This window comes from Podarcis erhardii (genome assembly GCF_964252035.2).
Source record: "Podarcis erhardii genome assembly, chromosome: 5".
Taxonomy (NCBI): Eukaryota; Metazoa; Chordata; class Lepidosauria; order Squamata; family Lacertidae; genus Podarcis; species Podarcis erhardii.
In genome coordinates, this window is record NC_138509.1 from 96,545,010 (window position 1) to 96,569,835 (window position 24,826).

Below are 24,826 nucleotides of genomic sequence, written 5' to 3' on the forward strand. Positions count from 1 at the left end.
GAGCTCTGCCAGAAAAGCAGGACAGGGTTCAGACAGGAACGAGCAACCAACAACATTGCTCCCGCAACTTGGGACTGGGGCGGGCCGGCTTTTATCTGCCCCGAGGCATAGGACGGCCCCGATCCTCTGGTGACTCGCCTCTCCTGGCCAGGAGGTGAGCACTCCTCCTGTGGGAACTTAGTTCCCTCCGCCTCTCTGCCCTCAGTCTCTGCAGCTCAGGAGAGGCTGGAGGGTTACCAGACCCAGAGGCAACCTCAGCTTCCCCTGATGGGGCTGAGAGTGGAGCACCTGCAGGCAGTGGGTCCTCCATCACCTCAGGAGCCAGAGCAGGCTCAGCTGATGCCTGCACCTGAGGACCCAGCACAGGTGAGGACCCTTCAGGCTCAGCTGGTTCTGGAGGCGGGGAATCCTGTGCAGGCTGGGATCCCTCAGGTTCAGCATCCGAGTCTGAATCCCAGGCCATCACACTAACCCAGGCACTGATTGTTAATATGAAAGAGTAGTTCACATAATCAGTGGCTGTAATGGAAGCAGTTTGGGAACATGAGGAAATGAGCTCCACTTTCCCCATATATTTTTTTAGTCAAGTAACCTTTATTGGCATCACATAGTACAAACAGAATAAATAGGCCAGTGCGATCTCATCGTCATTTCAACAGTACAGTCATTTGCCAAAGGGAAGAAGAGGTGAGCAATCTGTTTCATCTCTCTGGGTTTCCAGCAAGGGCAGGATCCTGCAGCATACTTCGGTGACAAAAAAATCAAATAGAGGAACTTAGCTACTGTCTTGGTGAGCTCCTGGTCTCTCCCCTGTAATAAGAAGCACCTAACCTCCGTCTCTGGTTTCCATGTTGGAATAGATAGATGTTCTGGAAATTGTTGGCAGAGATCATCATACCTTTTACATTTAAGGGCCGTGTGAGCTAGAGTTTCCACCAGGTGGGCATTGCATGGGCAGATCCTATCTCCTTCTGCCATACCCGCAAACCTACCCCACTTTCCCCATATTTCCCACTGCTGCAGCCTGCTGGAATGGCTGATGCCAGTCAAGGGAGAGGAGTCTGATGGGAGCTCCTCCTTGTTGCTCTCTCTAGGGGAATCTGTTGCCTTGTGGCGCTGCCTGATTCCCTCCACCGGTGCCCTGCCTGTTTATTTGCAAAGCGATCAGATACATTGCACAAAGGCGCCTTCAACCTCAAGTGCTTGCTCATCCAACCCCCCCCCCCCCCGCCATTGTTCTGTTCCGGGAACTTTTTCCTGCTCACAGATGTAGTGAGCAATATCGCAGCCAGTTACCAAGGTGTTCTCTCTCTCTCTGTGTGTGTCCCAGCATCCTGATGTTCCAGCAGCCTCCTCTAGTATGACTAAGGGTACATTTGCACTGCCAGCTCACTCTGCCTCTTTCCTCCTTGAGCTCTGCTGGAAGGGCTTTTGTCCTCTCCACCCCCCCCCCCATAGGGCACTCTGCTCTTCACCAGCTGTAGCTCAGTGCTAAATCGCTGCTGGAAGATCCTGCGGTAGTTTTCCTGATGCACCCCCCAGGACTGTTTAAAAGAGGCTCTGTGAACGGCCCTCCTGAGCGGAGCTGCTTTGGACCACAGCGTTGGGGGGGGGCGGGGAGTCAAATCCACATTCCCATATCCTGCATAGAGGGCTGTCTGATTCCAAGCCAGGCACCTGGTCCATTTTGCTTAGTGTTGTCTACACTGACTTGCAGTGACCTCTGCCAGACATACCGTATTTTTCGCTCTATAGGACGCACCCGACCATAGGACGCACCTTGTTTTAGAGGGGGAGAACAAGAAAAAAAAATCTACCCCTCTCTGCTCAGCGCCCCTTCAGCGAAGTGGCAGGAGAAACGGAGCCCCTTCCATTTCTTCTCCCGCTTGGCTGAAGGGGCGCTGCGCAGCTCTCCCTCTCTGCTGAAGCCAGGAGAGTCTTGCTCTCCCGGCTTCAGCAAAAGGAACCCGAAGCCTCCGGAGCGCAGCGGGAGCTCCCACTGCGCTCCGAAGGCTTCAGGCAGCTATCCCTGAAGCCTGGAGAGCAAGAGGGCTCGGTGCGCACCGACCCCTCTCGCTCTCAAGGCTTCAGCGAAAGCAACGCGAAGCCTCCGGAGCGTGGTGGGAGCGCTCCCTCTGCACTTCGGAGGCTTCGCGTCACTATTGCTGAAGCCAAGGAGCCTGCATTCGCTCCATAAGACGCACACACATTTCCCCTTGATTTTTGGAGGGGGGAAAGTGTGTCTTATAGAGTGAAAAATACGGTACATGTATATGTGTCACGGACTGGTTGAATGCAGAGGAATGCTGGGAGGAACTAGCTGGGGAACCCCCCCAAGGGAAGAAGACTCAGAGCCTGGGGATTGGTGGTGGGATGACACTGAGTGGTCACAGGGAGAGGATGGAGAAGATTGGGGGGAGGAGGTGGTGGTGTCGGAAGCTGAAGAGATAACAGGGTTTAGTGAGCAGGAAGAGGCTGCAGCAGAGAGAAGCTCAGAATCACAGGCAGAAGCTGAAGCGGGGGAGGAGAGAGGGTGGCAACACGAGAACAGGGCCTTCTCTGCAGTGGCTTCTCGTCTGTGGAATGCTCTCCCCAGGGAAGTTCGCCTGGTGCCTTCATTATACACCTTTAGGCGCCAGGCAAAAGCGTTCTTCTTTAACCAGGCATTTGGTTGATCCGATTTACAACCCATGCCCTTTTAAAATGTGTTTTTTTTTGGGGGGGGATATTGGGCTGCTGTTTTTATTTTGATTAGGTATGTTGTGGTTTTATATCTTGATTTTATTCTGTGAATCGCCCTGAGACCCCCGGGTATAGGGCAATGTATAAATAATAATAATAATAATAATAATAATAATAATAATAATAATAATAATCCATAGTCTGTAGTGGAGCTAGCACCTGCAGAGGTCATGAGGGTGCCTGGACCAAGCAGAGGAATGAAGCAAAATGCGTGTTTAAATGTGAATTTTCATGCAGATAATGGGTTTTTAAAAATAATGGTGTTAAAAAAAATTAATGCCAAAAGTAAGGGCAGAAAGGACCTGTTTAGAATTGGGATCCACACGGACACACCTCTTCGTTATTGGAAGAAAGGCAAGGGGTAAAAGAAATGCTATGAAATATTTTGTGCGGCTGTTTGTAGAGTGACTGTTTGTAGAGTGGGATTCAGGCCTCATCATGGGACTGAAACTGCCTTGGTCGCACTGGTTGATGATCTCCGGCGGGCTAGGGACAAAGGTGAGAGCTGTTTCCTAGTTCTGCTGGATCTCTCAGCGGCGTTTGATACCATCGACCATGACATCCTTCTGGACCGTCTTGAGGGGCTGGGAGCTGGGGGCACTGTCATACAGTGGTTCCGCTCCTTCCTCCTGGGCCGTGTTCAGAAAGTGGTGGTGGGGGATGAGTGTTCAGACCCCTGGCTGCTCACTTGTGGGGTGCCTCAGGGTTCTGTCCTCTCCCCCATGCTTTTCAACATCTACATGCAGCCGCTGGGAGGGATCATCAGGAGGTTTGGGCTGGGTGTTCATCAGTATGCAGATGATACCCAGCTCTACCTCTCTTTTAAATCAGAACCAGTGAAGGCGGTGAAGGTCCTGTGTGAGTGTCTGGAAGTGGTTGGAGGATGGATGGCGGCTAACAGATTGAGGTTGAATCCTGACAAGACAGAAGTACTGTTTTTGGGGGACAGGAGGCGGGCAGGTGTGGAGGATTCCCTGGTCCTGAATGGGGTAACTGTGCCCCTGAAGGACCAGGTGCGCAGCCTGGGAGTCATTTTGGACTCACAGCTGTCCATGGAGGCACAGGTCAAATCTGTATCCAGGGCAGCTGTTTACCAGCTCCATCTGGTACGTAGGCTGAGACCCTATCTGCCTGCGGACTGTCTCGCCAGAGTGGTACATGCTCTGGTTATCTCCCGCTTGGACTACTGCAATGCGCTCTACGTGGGGCTACCTTTGAAGGTGACCCGGAAACTACAACTAATACAGAATGCGGCAGCTAGACTGGTGACTGGGAGCGGCCGCCGAGACCATATAACACCGGTCTTGAAAGACCTACATTGGCTCCCAGTACGTTTCCGAGCACAATTCAAAGTGTTGGTGCTGACCTTTAAAGCCCTAAATGGCCTCGGTCCAGTATATCTGAAGGAGCGTCTCCTCCCCCATCGTTCTGCCCGGACACTGAGGTCCAGCTCCAAGGGCCTTCTGGCGGTTCCCTCACTGCGAGAGGCCAAGTTGCAGGGAACCAGGCAGAGGGCCTTCTCGGTGGTGGCGCCCGCCCTGTGGAATGCCCTCCCATCGGATGTCAAGGCGATGGACAACTACCTGACATTCAGAAGACATCTGAAGGCAGCCCTGTTCAGGGAAGTTTTAAATATGTGACATTTTAGTGTATTTTTTTATCTCTGTTGGAAGCCGCCCAGAGTGGCTGGGGAAACCCAGCCAGATGGGCGGGGTACAAATAATAAATTATTATTATTATTATTATTATGACTTGATGGGAGGGAGAGGGTCTGCATGAAGGTTTTGGCTGCTGAATTATTTCCCAAGTAAGCTGCTTTTGTGTCCAGTGTCTTAATTATTGAATCATTCCTGCAATGCAGGAATCTCAGCTAGATCATACATGACCGATGGCCATCCAACGTCTACTTAAAAACCTCCAAGGAAGGAGAGGGAGTCTGTTCCAGTGTCAAACAGCTTTTACCGTCCGAACGTTCCTCCTAATGTTCCTTCCATAATAATAATTATTACAGCATACTCCCGCAAAACAGTGGCTCCCAAACTTTTCTGAGCCAACTACCCCCTCGATTCCACAAACTCAGCGCCCCCTTCCCTATAAAAATAGCAGAATAGCAGCCTGCATGACCCACTAAGGAAGATAATAACCCAATAAAACAGTAGCAATTAATTGCACATTCATTCAGAATCCAATTAAAACTGTTTAGTTTAATTAATTCAACAAAATGGATGAACTTGATTCAGAGTCTAATAACCATTTGCAACTCCCTGCAACCCCCTTGCCCCCCCCCCCGAAATCCCACCCCGCCCAGGGGGAAAATACCACCCAATTTGGAAGCCACTTCTGCAAACCATTATTGAACCTGGTGTATATAAAGATTTTAAGTAAGCAAAGTCCCCCATCACCTGTATTCTACCTGCGCTGTTGGAGTCTTCAGTCTTCCGTCGCCTGTCTCTCACCGCCTCTCTGTTCTCCATCCCTTGCAGCTGGTTCTCTTCTCTGGCAAGCTGAACACCATTGCCGCTGTGGTCACCATCTTCTTCCTGCTGGTCTATGCCACCGTGGATTTGGCCTGCCTCGCACTCGAATGGGCGTCTGCCCCAAACTTCAGGTATGTGGGGCTCTTGCGTGTAGGAGTTGGGGGTTGCGCCGGGATCATATTACACCTGTCCTGAAAGGCCTGCATTGGCTCCCGGTCCATTTCTGAGCACAATTCAAAATGTTGGTGCTGACCTTTAAAGCCCTAAACAGCTTTGGCCCAGTACAGTGGTACCTCGGGTTAAGAACTTAATTCATTCTGGAGGTCCGTTCTTAACCTGACACTGTTCTTAACCTGAGGTACCACTTTAGCTAATGGGGCCTCCCGCTGCTGCCGCTGCGCAATTTCTATTCTCATCCTGAAGCAAAGTTCTTAACCCAAGATATTGTTTCTGGGTTAGCAGAGTCTGTAACCTGAAGTGTCTGTAACCTGAAGCATCTGTAACCCAAGGTACCACTGTGTACCTGAAAGAGCGTCTCCACCCCAATCGTTCAGCCCAGACAATGAGGTCCAGTGCCAAGGGCCAACTGGTGGTTCCCTCACTGAGAGAAGTCAGGTTACAGGGAACCAGGCAGAGGGCCTTCTCGGTAGTGGCACCTTCTCTGTGGAATGCCCTCCCATCAGATGTCAAACAGATAAACAACAATTTGACTTTTAGAAGACCTCTGGAAGTAGCCCTGTACAGGGAAACTTTAATGTTTTATTATGTTTTTATATATGTTGGAAGCCTCCCAGAGTGGCTAGGGTAACCCAGTCAGATGGGCAGGGTACAAATAATAAATTATTACTATATTATTACATTCACCTTGTGTGAAAACCAACCATGAGCCCCGTAGGCTGAGGGCGAGTGAGAATCTGCTGGACAAGTCTGTGAAGTGTGAGGACTAGCTGCTTGAGTCGGGGTGGGGAGCTTCTTTCAGCCTGGGCGTCGTGCTTCCTTCTGGGCATTTTTTTTTGGGGGGGGGATGTCACATGATGTCACATGTTGGTGGTGGGGACAGCAGATGTAAATTTTACCTAGTTTCTGCACAAGCACTCACCTCACTGTCCTCTACCTGGCAAGGACTGTCAACATTCAAGGGGGAGTGTGAAGCAGAGGTATTTAGGGGTGCGTCCAAGGGAGTGTCCCGAGGGCCAGGTAGAGGCTCATCGAGGGCCACGTTCAGACCCTAAGCCTGAGATTCGCCATAGTTGCTTCATAGAGCAACAGTTTCGAGAAAGGTATTTGGAGGAAAGAGAGGAGGATGTATAGAAAATCCTGCCCCTCCTTTCTCAGCTCACGGGCTCTCCCAGCAGCCTACAAATCAATGCAGAGACGTACCATAGCAATCGTGTGCAAACGTTAAACACAGTCGTAAAACCAAACATATGCACTAGCCAATAAAATAACTGGAGTTCTAAACAGAATTACCATTGTTTGCTTGTGCAAAAAGCCTTCTTAAACCAGGAGGTTTGTCTTGGAGGTGTGTCGTTTTGCTGGGCACTAGAGAGATCTGGGAGGGACACAGGTGGCACTGTGTGTTAAACTACAGAGCCTAGGACTTGCCGATCTGAAGGTCAGCGGTTCAAATCCCGTAATGAGGTGAGCTCCCATTGCTCGGTCCCTGCTCCTGCCAACCTAGCAGTTCGAAAGCACGTCAAAGTGCAAGTAGATAAATAGGTACCACTCTGGTGGGAAGGTAAACGACGTTTCTGTACGCTGCTCTGGTTCGCCAGAAGCGGCTTAGTCATGCTGGCCACATGACCCGGAAGCTGTATGCCGGCTCCCTTGGCCAATAAAGCGAGATGAGCGCTGCAACCCCAGAGTCGGTCACGACTGGACCTAATGGTCAGGGGTCCCTTTACCTTTACCTAGAGAGATCTGGGAAGTTCTATGGCACATGCAGTCAGTTCATATGGGAAGGGCACCCCTTTTGGAAAACAGCACCATGGTGCAAAGGCTCTGTTGCTTCTTCTGACGGTTGCCAGCTTTCTGGGGTCAAAGAGAGCCTTGTCCCAGAATCCTTATGCAGCTCTTTTCCAGGATAAACACCAACAGTTCCTTCAACGGTTCCTCATCTGGCTTAGTTTCCAGCCACTCTATCATCTTGGTCCCCCTCCTCTGCACACTTTCCAGCTTCTCAACATCCTCCTTAAATTGTGGTGCCCAGAACACCTCTCAGCCTCCTCTTTGACTCTCCATACGGCTTCTTCCCCTGCTCCTGTAACTCTGCCTTCCCCTTGACCCCCACCCTTCATATGGGTCTTCCGTGCAGGTAAAATACATGCTTTGGAGGACCCCTGGCATTTGATTGTTGCAAGGTGAGTGTGCCTGCCTGGGGCTGTCTGCAGTATTGCTGGCGGGGTTGGAGGGGCATGGGTAGATGGATCGGGAGGAGGTACTTCCCCCCACCCCCACCCCGACTTTCTCTCCCTCTCCTTGCTTGCAGAAAAGCCAGTCCACCCGCTGGTGAGCAGCTCAGGGAAATCACCTCCCCCCCCCCACTTCCCTCCCTCCAGTGGTCCCTCCTCTCTCTCTCTCTTTCTCTCGTAGGGCCTGGTGATCAATTTCTCCCCCTAGCTAATCCCATCAAGCCGAGCACATCGCCCGTGTAATAAGCATTTATGATCCTGTTTAAAAAGCTTTTGCCCTTGAGCAAATACCGTTTTTAGCCAAGAAGGGGGAAAGGGAAGGATTGCCGGGAGGGGGGGGTCGGGGACTGGGGGGCGAGAGAAAGAGAGAAAGCAGAGAACCCAGACTGCATTCTGCTCTTTGCAGTGAATTTATGGTACTTGTCCTCTTCGCTTCTCGGGGCCGAGTGCCAGCCGTTTTTATGGAGCACAGTTTACATTAGTGGTAATTAAACGAAGGGGAGCAGGAGACAGTGGGGAGTGGCGTGGAGCAGTATTCCTGGAACAGCGTCCCTCTTCCTTTCCTTTTCTTAGCTGGGATTTACTCAGCTGCAGCCCTGCGTGCAGGCGAGAGCTTGCATTGTTTATTTGTGATTAATTTCCTGCATTGAAGCAGCGTTGGACTAGCTGACCCTCGAGGTCCCTCCCAACTCCGCAGCTCTGTTTATTGAATCTATCTCTCACCTTTCCTCCACGATGCTGAGGGTGTTTTGTACATGGTTATCCTCATTTAATCCCCACAACAACCCCATGAGCTGGGTTAGGTTAAGAGGCAGGGACCAGCCCAAGGTCACGCTGTGTTGTTCATGGCCCGAGTGGGGATTTGAACCCTGGTCTCTCACATCCTCGTCCGACAGTCTTAACCACTACACCACACTGGGAAAACCAAGATGAGTTATGTTTTGAAGGATTCAAAGTGCCTTGAAACAAATTTGATGCAAAGGTGTTTTGCTTGTTTCCGGTGTGAACTTTGCAAAGTGGTTCCTGCAGGTTTTTCCCAGAAAGTTCCAGTTTGAAGTGGGGGTAAACACCAACTGTGGAAGGTGCCTATTGGCCAGCATCAGTGCCGCCAGCAACCCAACTCCTTCCTTGGAGGAGAATTATTATTATTATTATTATTATTATTATTATTATTATTATTATTATTACAACTGTTCCTGTGATTATTTCCTCACAAAGTGTGCTGTTTAAAATAGCAATGTGGAGACCTGGAAGCATGAAGGAAAAGATTGAGGACTGTACCTTCGTTGGTATGTGTTCGTTTGTGTAAATGTTAGAAAAGTTGCAATGGTGGAATCATGAGAGAAGGACCTTCTGGGACCACAGTTAACGTGCTGAGTGTGTAGGAGTCTGGGTGTTAAAAATGCTGGGTGCTGAACCTCTTGCAATGCAAGAATCTCAACTAAAGCATCCATGACCGATGCTTCAACCTTGCTTACAAAGAAAGGAGAGTCCACCACCTTCCGAGGGAGTCTGTTCCACTCTTGAGCAGCTTTTGCCATCAGAAAGTTATTTCTGCGGGTGGTGCTGTGGAGGGGAAGCGGGTGGTGCTGTGGGTTAAACCACAGAGCCTAGGACTTGCTGATCAGAAGGTTGGCGGGTTCGAATCCCCGCGATGGGGTGATCTCCTGTTGCTCAGTCCCTGCTCCTGCCAACCTAGCAGTTCGAAAGCACCTCAAAGTGCAAGTAGATAAATAGGTACCGCTCTGGTGGGAAGGTAAACGGCATTTCCGTGTGCTGCTCTGGTTCACCAGAAGCGGCTTAGTCATGCTGGCCACATGACCTGGAAGCTGTACACCGGCTCCCTTGGCCAATAAAGTGAGATGAGCGCCGCAACCCCAGAGTCGGCCATGACTGGACCTAATGGTCAGGGGCCCCTTTACCTTTACCTTATGATTCTACAGGAGGGATGCAGGTGGCATTGTGGTCTAAACCACTGAGCCTCTTGGCTTGCCAGTCGGAAGGTCGGCGGTTCGAATCCCCGCAACGGGGTGAGCTCCTGTTGCTCAGTCCCTTCTCCTGCCCACCTAGCACTTCGAAAGCACATCAAAGTGCAAGTAGATAAATAGGTACCGCTCCGGCAGGAAGGTAAACGGTGTTTCCGTGCGCTGCTCTGGTTTCGCCAGAAGCGGCTTAGTCCTGCTGGCCATATGACCCGGAAGCTGTACGCCGGCTCCCTCGGCCAATAAAGCGAGATGAGCGCTGCAACCCCAGAGTCAGCCACGACTGGACCTAATGGTCAGGGGTCCCTTTACTAGTCGGAATATCCTTTCTTCTCATTTGAATCTGTTGGTTTGGCTCCCAGCCTCCGGAGCAGGAGAAAACAAGCTTGCTTTGTCTTCCACGTGACAACCCTTGAGATATTTGAAGAATATAGTAACCTAACAAGCTGTTGGGCCCGTAGTCCATGTAGCTCAGTACTGTCAACACTGACCGGCAGTGCCTGTGGGTTGGACTAGATGACCCTTCGCGTCCCTTCAACTTCTATGATTCTGTGATTTCAGGATTTCGACCTGGGTCTCTCCTGGAACTGCCCAGGGATACCAAGGGTTGAAAATGTAACCTTTTGTGTGAACTGTGGCCCTTTCCTCAAGCTACAGTCCCTGGGTTATTCTCATTGAGGGTGAAGCATTCATTGTTCAGAGGGCCCTTGCGCCCATGCGCAGACTCTCTGTCTCTCCCGCCCGCCCCCTTGCTTTTTTATGGTAGCCAATAACCATCAGAGGGCAGTGAGGGTCACACACTGAAATTAACTGCTGTCAAGAGCATAAATTAGGCAGGACCCTTTTCTCTCCTGTTCCTGAGTTTTCTCTCTCCTTCTCTGGGATCTGGGAGACGGAAGTTTGTGGGGTAACAGAAAGTGGGTGCTCAATGGGTGCCTCATTTGGCTGGAGACCGGCCTGGGCCAACCCAGGTCATTTTGCTCCTGGGGCAAAGGGCAGCATGGCAACCCCTGCAAGCCCATCTCCATAAGGCTGCTAGACTGGCAATTGAATCTGATCGCATCGTCAACAATGGGGCAGCACCCACTGTGCACCCAAGGCCAGGGCGGGGGACACACACAGTTCTGCTGTCTAACCCCACACTCCTGCTTTCCACCTCCCAGCATCTGCCACCCAAGGCAGACGCCTCCCTCTCCCCAACGGTAGGGCCGTTAGACCTGACTTAGCAGGGAAATTTTTTCCCAGGCAATGGAAACGGCGAAGTCGCCCGGCCATTATTAATAATTAATTTCTGCATGCGCCCATAATTATTTAAACTCAAAAGACGTGCATGCATCCTAGTCGGCGTTAACACCTCTCCATTTCAGAAAGACGTGGGCTTTTAAGTTTAATGGATAAGTTTTTATTATCTCTGTAAAGCGTCTGAATTGATTGTAATATCTGGATCAGATGCTAGTAAGCCTCCTGGACAATTTCAGTAAAACTCACATGGTGTTCTTTCTTTCTTTCTTTCTTTCTTTCTTTCTTTCTTTCTTTTAGAAGTGGGGGAGGGTTTGAAATCTGGGTGGGTGAGATTGTCTGTTTTATTTAGAAGATCACTGCCTTTCCAGTTCTAAAAATGGAACCACCTGAGGCAGCTAAAAGCATAGAGTAAAACAAAACAACAAAAAAAACCCACCCACACACAATCTAAAACAAATTTAAAATGAAGCAACAGATAGATGAACAAAAAAAGAAAAAAAGAAAAATCTAAACAGGAAGCAAAGCAGGTTAAATCAACCAAAAGACGGGCGGAAAGAGCTTGCTGAAAATTTATTTTGTGTGGCCGCGAGGTACTATCTAAGGAAGAGTCGGTGGAATCTCCCAGGGCAGGGAGTTCCAAAGTTCCAAATTGGGGTCACAGACCAGGGGTGCTGACAGATGAGGATACCAGAAAGACAAGAGTGAAGGCCGGGGGGGGGGAGATATGGAGGGGGTGTAGTCATCTGAGAAATGAGGCACAGGGAACAGTGGGTGGAGAAATATGGGGCAGAGGGGGGTAGAGAGATAGGGCATGGAAGGGTACTTTTTCCTGTGTGACAGAGGTGGGGTTGCAGAGATGGGGGCATGCAAGAAGACCTCCAGTGGTTTGGAACTGCTTCTGAAAGTCTGGCACGGGCTCTGCGTGAGCATGTGCAGAGCACTGTTGCCTCTCTGTTGTACATTTCTATCCACACTTTTTCTCCAAGCAGCACAAAGTGGTGTATGTGCCTCTCCTTCTCATCATTTAGCCCCCAATAACCCTGTGAGGTGGGGACGCAGGTGGCGCTGTGGGTTAAACAATAGAGCCTAGGACTTGCTGATCAGAAGGTTGGCGGTTCGAATCCCCGCAACGGGGTGAGCTCCCATTGCTCGGTCCCTGCTCCTGCCAATCTAGCAGTTCGAAAGCACGTCAGAGTGCAAGTGGATAAATAGGTACCGCTCCAGTGGGAAGGTAAACAGCGTTTCTGTGTGCTGCTCTGGTTCGCCAGAAGTGGCTTAGTCCTGCTGGCCACATGACCCGGAAGCTGTACGCCGGCTCCCTCAGCCAATAAAGCGAGATGAGCGCCGCAACCCCAAAGTCGGTCACGACTGGACCTAATGGGCAGGGGTCCCTTTACCTTTACCTTAACCCTGTGAGGTAGGCCAGGCTGAGGGAGGCCGTGGCCGGCGCAAGGTCACCTAGTGAGCTTCTTCGTGGCCAAGTGGGGATTCTAACTCTGCTCTCCCAGGTCCTAGTCCCCCCCCCTCAATATACAATTTCAAGGCTGCAAGAGAAGGGGGTCTCTGGGGCAGCATCTTAAAAAACACACAACCCGCACCCTTTTTCCTTTGCCCCCCCTTTTTCCTGCCATGGCTTCCTTCCTCTCTCCCCCACCTTAAAATGCCACTTCCCCATCCTCCCCTCCCCTCCCTCTCCGCACAGCCGCCGAGGTCTCCAGCACACATGAAATAAAAAGGGATTTTAATTACCTTTCAGCAAAAACAACAATTAGAGAAAATCACAGCTTGTGGGCTCCCCGCCCCCGGCTGGCTAATCGCGCTCCAGCGCTGAGCGCTGAGTAGACGGGGGGGGGGGAGAGCAGGAGGCCACCCCTCCATGCGCGCGCGCACACACACACACATTTCATAAGCTGGTCTGTTACCCACAGACAGGCCCTTTTAGCTGCCTAATCGATTGCGCACACCCACACGTGTTGTTCCAGGTTATTAGCTTCACAGCCCAGGCCTGGAGCAAAATCAGGGTGAGTTCCCTGCAACAATCCTATCATATTATTATTATTATTATTATTATTATTATTATTATTATTATTATTATTGAATAACAAAATGCAGTGTGTGTGTGGCAGGGAGTATTATTTACTTTGTGGCACAGCAAAGCCAAGCGTGCCCAGAGACCACCTGGTTTTTGCCCCCCAAACCCCCAAATGTACAATGGTTCACGGAGATAGCAGGATGTCATGACCGATGGTTGCTAGCTAGATAACCTGTTGAGTTTTCCAGCTGGGAGGCAAAGTTCTTTATCTGTGAGCGTGTCATCTATTTGGTTTACATGCCAATCTTTATCCAAAGATACCGTATCTTCGGGTGCCAGGCAAAAACATTCCTTTCTAACCAGCCCTTAGCTATCAGTGCCCTTTTTTTCTGTGGGTGAGATTTTTCAAACGTTCTTGTTCTTCGCTTAAAATACTGTAAGCCGCTTTGAGTTGCAAAAAAGCAACTAATAAATTTAATAAACAACCGCAGTCAAGGCAGGTTTTGCTCTTGACTCCCACGCTCTCCCCAGCCTACTGTAGCTCGGTTGTAGAGCAGCTGCTTTGCACGGACAGGGTCCTGGGTTCAATTTCCGACATCTGAGACCTTGCAGTGCCGCTGGTGCTCAGTGTTGACAACACCCAGCTTGATAGATGGACCAAACTCTGGCCCCGTTCACTCCATCAAAGTGAGGGGGGGCATCCGCTTCTGTGCAAGGAAGTCAGTGGATGTGCTTTGGGGCAGGCCCCCTTGTTGTGGGACTAATCCTGCTCCTCAGTGGGCTTGCCTGGTTTGCAGCCCCCTCCCCTTCCCTCTGCATGGCTCTATCCTGCAGGGGTTTCTTCCTTGGCGTGTGACAGGATGCTGGGCACTCGCCGTTGTCTATCCATAGGGAGGAACTGGCACGAAGCCCAGCATGACGGCATCTTGCAGGGTTTCCTGGAGAGGCTGGAAGCATCTTACCACACAGCGATCTCTGTGCTGCCCCTCCCTTCAGCGTCCCACCCAAGGAGTTCCCTTCCTTGGTGTCAACACAGGAAGCTGACTTATACTGAGTCAGACCATCAGGCTCCCTCTAACTCAGTCTGCACGGACTGGCAGCAGCTCTCCAGGGTCTTCAGAGAATCACAGAGTAGTAGAGTTGGAAGGGACCCCTGGGGTCATCTAGTCCAACCCGGCTGCAGTGCAAGAATTCTCAACTCAAGCATCCATGACAGGTGTCCACCCAACCTCTGCTTAAAAACCTCCATGGAAGGAGAGCCCACCATCTCCCAGGGCTGAGCTGCTCTTACTGTCAGAAAGTTCTTCCTGTTGTTTAATTGGATTCTTCTTTCCCGTAACTTGAAGTCGTTGGTTCAGGTCCTCCCCTTTGGAACAGAAGAAAACAAGCTTGCTCAGCCTTCCATCTGACAGCCCTTGAGATGTTTAAAGATGGCCATCAGATCTCTCAGTCCTCCTTTTCCAGGCTAAACATACCCAGCTCCTTCAACCGTTCCTCATCAGGCTTAGCTTCTTCGGCAAGGGACATTCGCAGCCCTGTCTGAAGATGCCGCAGTGTGAACTTAGAACCTTCTACATCAGAAGGTTGGCGGTTCGAATCCCCGTTAATGAGTGAGCTCCTGTTGCTCAGTCCCTGCTCCTGCCAACCTAGCAGTTCAAAAGCACGTCAAATGCAAGTAGATAAATGGGTACTGCTCTGGTGGGAAGGTAAACGGTGTTTCCGTGCGCTGCTCTGGTTTGCCAGAAGTGGCTTAGTCCTGCTGGCCACATGACCCGGAAGCTGTACGCTGTCTCTTGGCCAATAAAGCTAGATGAGCGCCGCAACCCTAGAGTCGGCCATGACTGGACCTAATGGTCAGGGGTCCCTTAACCTTTACCTTACATGCAGAGCAATTGTTCTGCCGCTGAGCTACAGCCCTTCCCCACCGGACTCCCTCACCCTACCCAGGTTGGGGAAAGCGGAAGGAAGACTTTGGACCAGTTGAGGCAGCACTGCGGAATGAGCACACATTCCTTTCTTTGTCACTGTAGTGAATGGGAGGCATTGATTTTTCTTAACTTCCATATGTATTGATTTAGTTTTCTTTGTTGCGTTCATATCCCAGCTTTTCCTCCAAGGAGCTCAAGGTAGCGTTCATGGTTCTTCCCCTCCCCATTTAATCCCCACAACAACAACCTTGTGAGGTAGATGATGCTGAGAGACAGCAACGGGCCCAAAGTTTGCAGTGGAAACTAAACTGGTCTTTCATTCTGCATCATCTAGCCAGCTCCTAAGAAAGCAGCAAGAAACTCAAACACACTGGGTTTTCGACTCTCCAGATTTGTGGGGGGCAATCCTGAGATTCGCTTCTGCTTCCATGGTGGGGTTTTCCCCCTGCATGTGCTCTTTGCTTACAGCTTGCTGTTTGTCGGGCTTTTGCAGGTGGGCGGAGAGGAGCAAGGAAATAAATAAATGCATTTAGGGGGTGCGGCACTTAGGGGAATCTCCCTGAATGCAAGTTTCTGCAAACTCCCCCCCCCATCCACTGCCCCCAGAATGTGGGGCCGGAGGGAGCCCAATTCATGTTGCCAAGGAAGCCTGGAACCATTTTCCCAGCTGGATACATTAGTGCTTAGAACCACAGTTTGGCGGATTGGGGGGGTTGAGAGAGAGAGAGAGAGAGAGATTTGCTGCCTGAGATAGTAATTGTCGCTGTTCGGCCCAGCTAATGGCTGTTATGATTAAGTTCTATTATGGAGCCCGCGCTCAGGAGCGGGTGGGTGGTGATGGGGTGTTGTTTTTTTTGTCGGGGAGCGCAGCGGGGAAAGGAGGGGATTGACAGCTTTTCAGATGGAGAGACGGAGCGTGCTGCTCCTTGGCCGCACTGTCCCGCCCCCCCACCCCAAAAGGATCTTAATAGCAGCCCACGTAATAACCCAGGAGTGGTAACTGAGAGTGCACATTGCTTTGCAAGAGCAGGCGGGAGGGAGTTGGATGAGAGGCTTCACCCTCCCCCCCTCCCCTCCGCAAAGGACACTTTCTCATCTATTCCTGGGTTCGTTCTGCAGGCAGGCCCCAGCTGCGTGCCACCCCCTTTCTCTTCCTCCAGCCCCCGCCTTTTGCTGCTATCTGGGGAGCCGACCTTCGCCTCGCTGGCTTCCAAGCCTCTGTTGATGCGATTGTTGATGCGACCCCATGCACCCATTGTTGTGGTGTAATGAGGCTGGCAGCAGCCCAGCAACCTGTGGCACCTGAAAGGTGTGCACATCTCTGGTGGGGTAAGCTCTCGGCTGTTGCAAACGTGGTTCCCCCATGTCATATTGCCACCCACTCCCCTACATGCAAAGACACCTCCAGGTCATGCAGCGGTGGAAACAGCCTCGTGTTACAGTAAATGAAGCACCCATGCATAAGTGGGGGAGACCCTTTCCCCGCCACAACCTGTCTATGAGCATGTTGCTCTGTCCCTGGGGGACACTCGACTCTCGAGCCTTTAGTGGTCCTTGAACTGGCACACAGCTGACCTGATGAATGTGAGGCAAGGGCTTGGCTTGGGTGCTACCTGTCCACTCTGGCCAAAGGAGGGAGGTCAACCAAACCAGCTGCCAAGACCTCTTCATATGAATTAGCTACAGCTGATCGTGCGTCCTGCCTGACCCCTGACAAGCTGGAAGGTGTGCAGAGGAGGGCAACCAAGATGATCAAGGGTTTGGAAACCAAGCCTGATGAGGAACGGTTGAAGGAGTTAGGTGTGTTTAGCCCATGGTTAGGCAAACTAATGCCTGGGGGCTGGATCTGGTCCAATCGCCTTCTAAATCCGGTCCGGGAATCAGCATGTTTTTACATGAGTAAAACGTGTCCTTTTATTTAAAATGCATCTCTGGGTTATTTGTGGGGCCTGCCTGGTGTTTTTACATGAGTGGAATGTGTGCTTTTATTTAAAATGCATCTCTGGGTTATTTGTGGGGCATAGGAATTCGTTCATTCCCCCCCCCCCAAAAAAGATAGTCTGTCCCCCCACAAGGTCTGAGGGACAGTGGACCGGCCCCCTGCTGAAAAAGTTTGCTGACCCCTGGTTTAGCCTGAAGAACAGAAGACATAAAGATAATAGCATGCCTACCTTTGGATATCCGAAGGGCCATCACATGGAAAGTGGAACAAGCTTGTTTGCTCCCGCTCTGGATTGCAGGATCCAAGCTGATGGATTCAAATGACAAGAAAGAAAGGATATTCCAACTTAACATCGGTGTTTTTTTTGTTTTGTTTTTTTTACTGTTTTAGCTTTTGTAAATCACTTTGTGATTGTTGGTTTTTAACAATCAAGCAGCGTATAGATTTTATGAAATAAACGAACAAGTTTGTTTTTTCCCTACTCGAGAGGCTAGGATCCGAACCAATGGACTCTAGTTACAAGGAAGGAGATTCTGACTAAACATCAGGAAGAACTTTCTGACAGTAGGATTTGTTAGACAGTGAGATGGACTCCCATGGAAAGTGCTGGACTCTCCGTCACTGGAGTTTTTTAAGCAGAGGTTAGATGGCCAGTTGTCAGGGATCCTTGAGCTGAGATTCCTTGGACCAGATGGCCTCAGTGTCCCTTCTATCTCTACAGTTCTAGGATTCTAAGTTGACAGCCATCCCTGCCTCCCATTGGAGCAAGTTTCGTAGTTTAGCCAGTTCACTTGGCCTGCCCTGGAGTCCTGAGAAGGAACTACTTTGTGCTGGAGAGAGGGCGCTCTGCACATGCTCCAGACACACACTTTTTGACCTGCTCGCTCGCAGGTGAAGTGAAGTCGAGTTCCAGGTAAAGTGCAATGTCTAGCTTCTGGAACAGATTCTGGGGCTCAGCCTTTTCGCTTGTGTGCTCAGTCATTCCTGCTGAAAAAAAGAGCTGGCACAACCTTTGCTGCGAGTTTGCATTGTGTTCCCACTCATCATGAATGTTCCATTAAGGGACATTCTGGTCTGCGTGCCTGCATATGCTGTAAGAGGAAGAACAGGGTCGTACAGAATTGCCAGCAGCAGCAGCATTTAAAAGGCAGGTCGCCTTCACCAAGATAACTACCTGAGCAGTCGGATGTCAATATCCTCCTTTGTGTGTTTCTGTTGTTCAAATCTCAGAAGCACAGAGAGGGAATTGGTGGAAGCTGCAAGGAATTCAGAGACTTGGAACAAAAGGGACGAGGAGAGGCAAAGAGGAAACGTGTCTTCCTTTGCTTTGGGCCAGGCCTCCCCCGGACGCATTTGCAGCAGCCCCGCACCCGTGGCTCGCCCTCCTTGCTGATATCTCTTGGCACTTTCTGATTCACGATGGCCTCTGCCTGCCTGTATATTGGCAACATGGCGGATAATGAATTGTTTACGACCAGTAGTTCTGTTTTTCAATGAGCTGAAACGTGTCGGATAATAAGTTGTTTATAAGCCGTAAATCTCGGCCACCATAAACCCAAAGCACATCACTTAATGGTGGATTGCAAGCTCTGGTCCCCTTCCGCAGCCAGCCTGGAGCCCAGCCGCCTCATTGGGTGGCGAGTCGATGGGAAGTGGGACGCTCTTCCCCATTGGACGGCGCTGGGATGATAAAAGCTGCGAGGCTCAGTCCCGTTGGACGGGGGAATTGGGGATGAGTTGTGAGGTCCATCCCCATTGGTTAGCAGATTGATGATGAGCTGTGAGCCGGTGTCCCGTTGGGTAATGAATTACTTGGAGACATATTTGCTCAGGAGAAGTAAATCTGTTTGGTACATTGTTGCCGAGTTGTGATTATATTGTAGCCGCGCTCTGTAAATCACAAAGAAGGGCCTTGATATACGGCAACCAAGCCCGGCTGCAGAAGGAGGCAGCGCTGTGTGTCTCTACAGCCGCACCAGCAGGCTGGGTCTTGGATGCATTGAAGGAAGCCGAGCAGCCAGCAGCTCCCATCTTATTCTGGTCTTGCATTGCCACCAACCCATGGGGTTGGTTGTGCCTTGACTGCATGCCAATATACAGCCAATCCAACTCGTGCTGGCAAAAACATGGCGGCAGGAATGGTAATGGGTAACATATTGAATGGTGGTGTTTAGACCTGGCTCTGAAACCTCTGATATCTGCACCCAGATTATAATCTGGAAGCCAAGCCTTGAGGAGGAATGGTTGTGAGAGTTGGGTATGTTGAGCCTGGGGAAGAGGAGACCGAGAGATGGCATGATAGCCATCTTCAAGTATCAGGAGGGCTGTCCCATGGAGGATGGAGCGAGCTTGTTTTCCTCTGCTCTGGAGGGTAGGCCCCAAACCAATGGATTCAAATGACAAGGAAGGAGATTCGACAGCGTTTGGCAGTGGAACAGACTCCCTCGGAAGGTGGTGGACTCTCTCCTTCATTGGAGGTTTTTAAGCAAAGGTTGCACAGCCACCTGTCAGTGATTCTTCAGTTGAGATTTGTGTATCTCAGGGGGTTGAAACAGATGACCCTCAGGGTCCCTTCCAACTCTGTTATTCTAAGGCAAGCTTGATTCTGTGACGAGAAAATTCAGATGTAATTTTAGCATCCCTTATTCTTCTTCTACCAGCTACGGGGAAGATTTAAGGTGTGGAATGCTGAAGAACGAATTGCAACTTCCTGTGGCTTTTGCAATTGCCAGCATTTATTTAAAGTCTAGAAACTTGCCTGTTGTCTTTTTGAAAAAAATGAAAGTTTAAGATTTGCAGAATGGTCGCCATGATTCAGAATGGAGTGCGGAACCAGTTAGGCACTCATCCCTGGTGGTAGGCAGTTGCGTCTTGCCAATACATAGAATCATAGAATCATAGAGTTGGAAGAGACCACAAGGGCCATCGAGTCCAACCCCCTGCCAAGCAGGAAACACCATCAGAGCACTCCTGACATATGGTTGTCAAGCCTCTGCTCAAAGACCTCCAAAGAAGGAGACTCCACCACACTCCTTGGCAGCAAATTCCACTGTCAAACAGCTCTTACTGTCAGGAAGTTCTTCCTAATGTTTAGGTGGAATCTTTTTTCTTGTAGTTTGGATCCATTGCTCCGTGTCCGCTTCTCTGGAGCAGCAGAAAACAACCTTTCTCCCTCCTCTATGTGACATCCTTTTATATATTTGAACATGGCTATCATATCACCCCTTAACCTCCTCTTCTCCAGGCTAAACATGCCCAGCTCCCTTAGCCGTTCTTCATAAGGCATCGTTTCCAGGCCTTTGACCATTTTGGTTGCCCTCCTCTGGACACGTTCCAGTTTGTCAGTGTCCTCCTTGAACTGTGGTGCCCAGAACTGGACACAGTACTCCAGGTGAGGTCTGACCAGAGCAGAATACAGTGGCACTATTACTTCCCTTGATCTAGATGCTATACTCCTATTGATGCAGCCCAGAATTGCATTGGCTTTTTTAGCTGCCGTGTCACACTGTTGGCTCATGTCAAGTTTGTGGTCAACCAAGACTCCTAGATCCTTTTCACATGTACCACTCTCAAGCCAGGTGTCACCCATCTTGTATTTGTGCCTCTCATTGTATTTGTGCCAACAAGGCATCGTCTGTGTGTTTGCTGGACCACAACTCCCATCACCCCTGACCATTGGCCTTGCTGGCTGAGGCTGATGGTAGTTGTAGTCTGTTACATCTGGAGGGCACCATATTGGCCTCATTGAGCCAGCAGCAGGGTGGTTGTTCCTGATGGCAGGCAAGGAAATGCAAAATTCTCTGCAGAAGAAGAGTTGAGATTATCTGTGAGCAACTCACAATTGAGTGCAAGGAAGAGTGAAAAACCAAGGGATTTCTGTAGGCAGTTGTTGTTTCAGGATGACAACCCTGAGTCAACAAACTTCAAAAAGGCTTCCCAGATCACCTAAACTAGTGCTTAATAGTGATGCGCTGCCTCATTGTGTCCAGGCTGGGGAAAGGAAAACGGATTTTGTAATGCACACATTTTATCAATTTAGGGACTTGCACAGAGCTAGAAAAGTTTCAGGAAAGAGCAGCTAAAATGATTGGCATCTAGAACTTCTTAGTTTGGAAAACAAGTAGAGGGCGTGGCAGAGGCACATAAAAGAATGCCCAGTGTGGAGAAAGTGGGTAAAAAAAAAGCTTTTCTTCCTCTCCCACAATAATAGATCCCAGGGCCATCCAGTGAAACCAAGAACAAACAAAAGGAGCCACTTTCCCCCACAGCTGTGGGATTTTCTCACACCAGATTTAGTGATTGGCACCAATTTTGGGTGGCTTTTAAAAAAGAGTCGAGTGAATTCTTGAAGGATAAGGCTTCCAGTCATGATGGCTTCATAGAATTGTAGAGTTGGAGGGGTCCACAAGGGTCATCTAGTCCAACCCCTTGCAATGCAGGAATGTCAACTAAAGCATCCATGACAGATGGCCATCCAGCCTCTGCTTAAAAACCTCCAAGGAAGAAGAGTCCCAAGGGAGACTATTCCACTGTCGAACAGCTCTTACTGACAGAAAGTTCTTCCTGCTCTTTAGTTGGAATCTCCTTTCTTGTAACTTGAAGGCCATTGGTTCAAGTTCCTACCCTCCAGAGCAGGAGAAAACCGGCTTGCTCCCTCTTCCATGAGACGGTCCTTGAGATATTTGAAGATGGCTCTCATATCTCCTCTCAGTCTCCTCTTTTCCAGGCTAAACATACCCAGCTCCTTCAACCGTTCCTCATCAGGCTTAGTTTCTAGACCCTTGACCCTCCTCTGTGACCTACAGTAGCAGAGGCAGGATACTTCTGAATACCAGGATACCTTTGAATGCCAGTTGCTGCGAATCAGAAGCAGGAGAATGTTGTAATCAGGTCCTGCTGCCCCGAGGCATCTAGCTGGCCTTTGTGAGAAGAGGATGCTGAACTGGGGGGCCAGTCTAGAGTCTATAGCAGCCGATGCCAAGCTGTGTGTTGGTTTGTCTTTAAGATGCTGTTGGATGTTTGCAGAGTCCTGCTCCTGCCGCCTGTTCAGGGTCGGGGCTGCTGGCCAGAGAAAGCACCAGAGCCAGCCCTCCTCTGAAGTTAACAAGGGAACTGCGCGTGGAGGCTGTTCAGCACCTTGGACAGCGGATTTAAAGCTTGGCTTAGGAGAGCTGGAGTCCTCTCCAGCCCTTAAGCTATTGATCCAAGCCTAGATAGCTGTCCTGGCCATAGCTGTCAACGTTTCCCTTTTTTAAAGGGAGTTTCCCTTATTCTGAATAGGATTCCTCACAAGAAAAGGGAAAAGTTGACAGCTATGGTCCTGGCTCAATCACCAGGTGCACTCTTAAGGCCGGGATGATGGGAGCTGGACTCTTAGAAATAGGAATGTTGAACGATTCAGAGAAGATTTGAAAAAGGACTTCTTCATGCAGCTTGCAGTTAAACTGTGGAACTCACTCCCGCAAGAGGCTCCGATGGCCACTAAGCTGAATAGCTTTAAAAGAGAATTTGACGAATTCTCGGCTATCAATGGCTACCAGCCGCGGTGCCTCTGCCTCTGCAGTTGCAGGCAGTGATGTTTCTGAATACCAGTTGCTGGAAACGTCAGGAGGGGAAAGGGCTCTTGGTCTCAGATCCAGCTTGCAGGTTTGCCCTGGACCTCTGGCTCGCCAAGGTGAGAATTGCATGTTGGACTAGGTGGGTCCCCCCCTGGCCCGACGCATCAGCCGGGTCCCTCCTTGTGTTTCTATGCAAGCAGCGCTTCTCAGAAATCCTCTCTGGATAAGGCAAAGCAAGTTTGGAGTTGCCTGATTGGGCTTTGCCTCAAGGGGAAGACACATTAATGGAATCAAATACCTCTGTGAAGACAGGGCAAGACAGCTAAAATTGGGAATTGAGCTTTTGATAAGGCATTTAAATAGAGTTCGCTTCCAGGAGAATAGAGGGGTTTGGTCTGTAAATGATCCGAGAAGCTGTTAACAGACTCCTTTCTCTCGGTGCTTCTCTCGCTCTTCATGTTTGTGCTGCTAAGGTAGCACTAGGGACTCTTTTGCAGCAAGGTGTGTAATTTTAGGAGGGGAAACTTAATTTTTGCACATTTCTTCAGTGATGGGGTCTTAAAAAATATGTTTTTGGGTGTGAGGAATTCAGATCTGCTGTTACTTTTGTGATTAGACATTTAGCTTGGTAAGTCTACATTTAATGAAGAAGCACCTAAAATGCTCTTGGAAAACCAAATAATTATAATTTTAACTTCAGAAAATGTTAGGTAATGCTAAATACTACTACTACTACTACCACCACTACTAAATAATAATAATAATAATAATAATAATAATAATAATAATAATAATAATAATATATAACTGCAAGTACTTGGCAATCATTTTACACACATTATACTTGCCAAGTAAAACTAAATTACATTAATTTAACCAAAATATCCTTTGAATCCCCAAATCATGTTCACGTCATGTTTGGATGCCCAAGTCATCTAGTGGGCATTTTTGGGGTATATGTGGGGTATATGGGGAGATGGTTGTCAAACCTAGACCTGGACAGTGTGTGCTTCTGACTGGAGCAGCTGCTTTTTGCTGGAGGAAGCTGGAAACAACATTGGTTGCTCTGTGGAGAATCAAAGAATTGCAAAGTTGGAAGGGACCCCAAAGAGCCATCTAGTCTAGCCCCCTGCAGTTCAGGAATCACAGCTGAAGGTTCCCTGACAGAAGGCCACCCAAACTCTGCTTAGAAACTCCCAAGGAAGTCCCTTCCGCTCTTGAACAGCTCTTAACCACCAGAATGTTCTTGCTAATGTTTAGTCAGAATCTCCTTTCTTGTATTTTGAATCCATCGGTTTGGGTCCTACGCTCCGGAGCAGCAGAAAACAAGCTTGCTCCATCTTCCATGGGACAGCCCTTCAGATAAGGCTCTAAGGCAGCCTTTCTCAACCTGTGAGTCCCCAGACGTTTGTTGAACTACAACTCCCATCACCCCTAGCTAGCAAGGCCAGAGCTCAGGGATGATGGGGTTGTAGTCCAACAACATCTGGGGACCCACAGGTTGAGAACCAATGCTCTAAGGCCACCATCTCCTGGGGATGATTGCAGGCTTAGCCAACGCGGAGCCTTGTTGCTGTCTGTCCTACACTGCCGGGTCCGCTGCTGACACACCCTTTCCACCTCAGGAGTGAGCCTGAAGCTGCACCATCCATGGCACCACAGACCCCTGAGGCTCCTCGTTTGAGCTTCTGAATTTCTGTGGTGCTGTTGCACCTGTGCCAACGGTTCTCGATCCGGAGGTGTTGCTTGGTGCATAGCTAAACTATGGAACTCCCCAGTGTAGGCAGCTTCAAAGAGGGATTAGACCAGGGGTCGGCAAAGATTTTTAGCCACGGGTCAGTCCACCGTCCCTCAGACCTTGTGGCGGGCCGGAGAAGCGGTACCGGGGGGGCGGGAGCTGGAAGAAGAGGTGAGGGGGGCAAGCAGTCCTCCCCACCCCCAGCCTCTGCACTTACCTTCCCAGGGGCTGCCACTTCCACCACCACTGCTGCTTCTTGTGGGTAGGCAGACCGAGCTCATCCACTCCACTCTCTGGCTCACAGGAGCCCCAGGGTGGCGGAGGGAAGATGAGCAGCACGAAAGGGCTGGCTCCGGAGAGGGGCTGCGTAAAATGGCGCTCAGCTAGCTCAGCCCAGCCCCCTTCCTCCTCTGGGCAGGGCGGGGAGAAGCCGGGAGGAGGGAGGGAGGAGGCGCCACCACGGTGTGTGTGGGGGGGAGGGGGAAATGGAATGGCGCAAGGGGGGGGAATGGCGCAGCCCGAATGAAGAGAATCCCCACACCAATCCACAGAAAGTCCACAGGCCGGATCCTGAAGGCAGTTGGGCCTGATCCAGCCCACGGGCCCTAGTTTGCCGACCCTGGATTAGACAAATTCATGGGGGGGGGGGAGAATAAAGGCTATTTGCGGCCTTGATGGCTGTATGTTAGGTTCAGGATCAGAGGAACCATGGCTCAGAAGACCAGTTAACTGGGAATTGCAACTGGGAGAGCTGGTTTTGAACTCGTGTCTTGC

General features: G+C 50.2%; 1 protein-coding gene across 1 annotated transcript in view; it reads left to right on the plus strand.

The window, feature by feature from the left end:
* LOC309342108 (solute carrier family 12 member 9-like) overlaps positions 1-24,826 on the plus strand; it is a 99,532-nt gene that overhangs the window by 51,020 nt on the left and 23,686 nt on the right. The window contains exon 9 of the mRNA XM_081862307.1: positions 5,226-5,350. Coding sequence (XP_081718433.1) covers positions 5,226-5,350 — 125 coding nt within the window. The remainder of the gene's footprint in view (positions 1-5,225; positions 5,351-24,826) is intronic.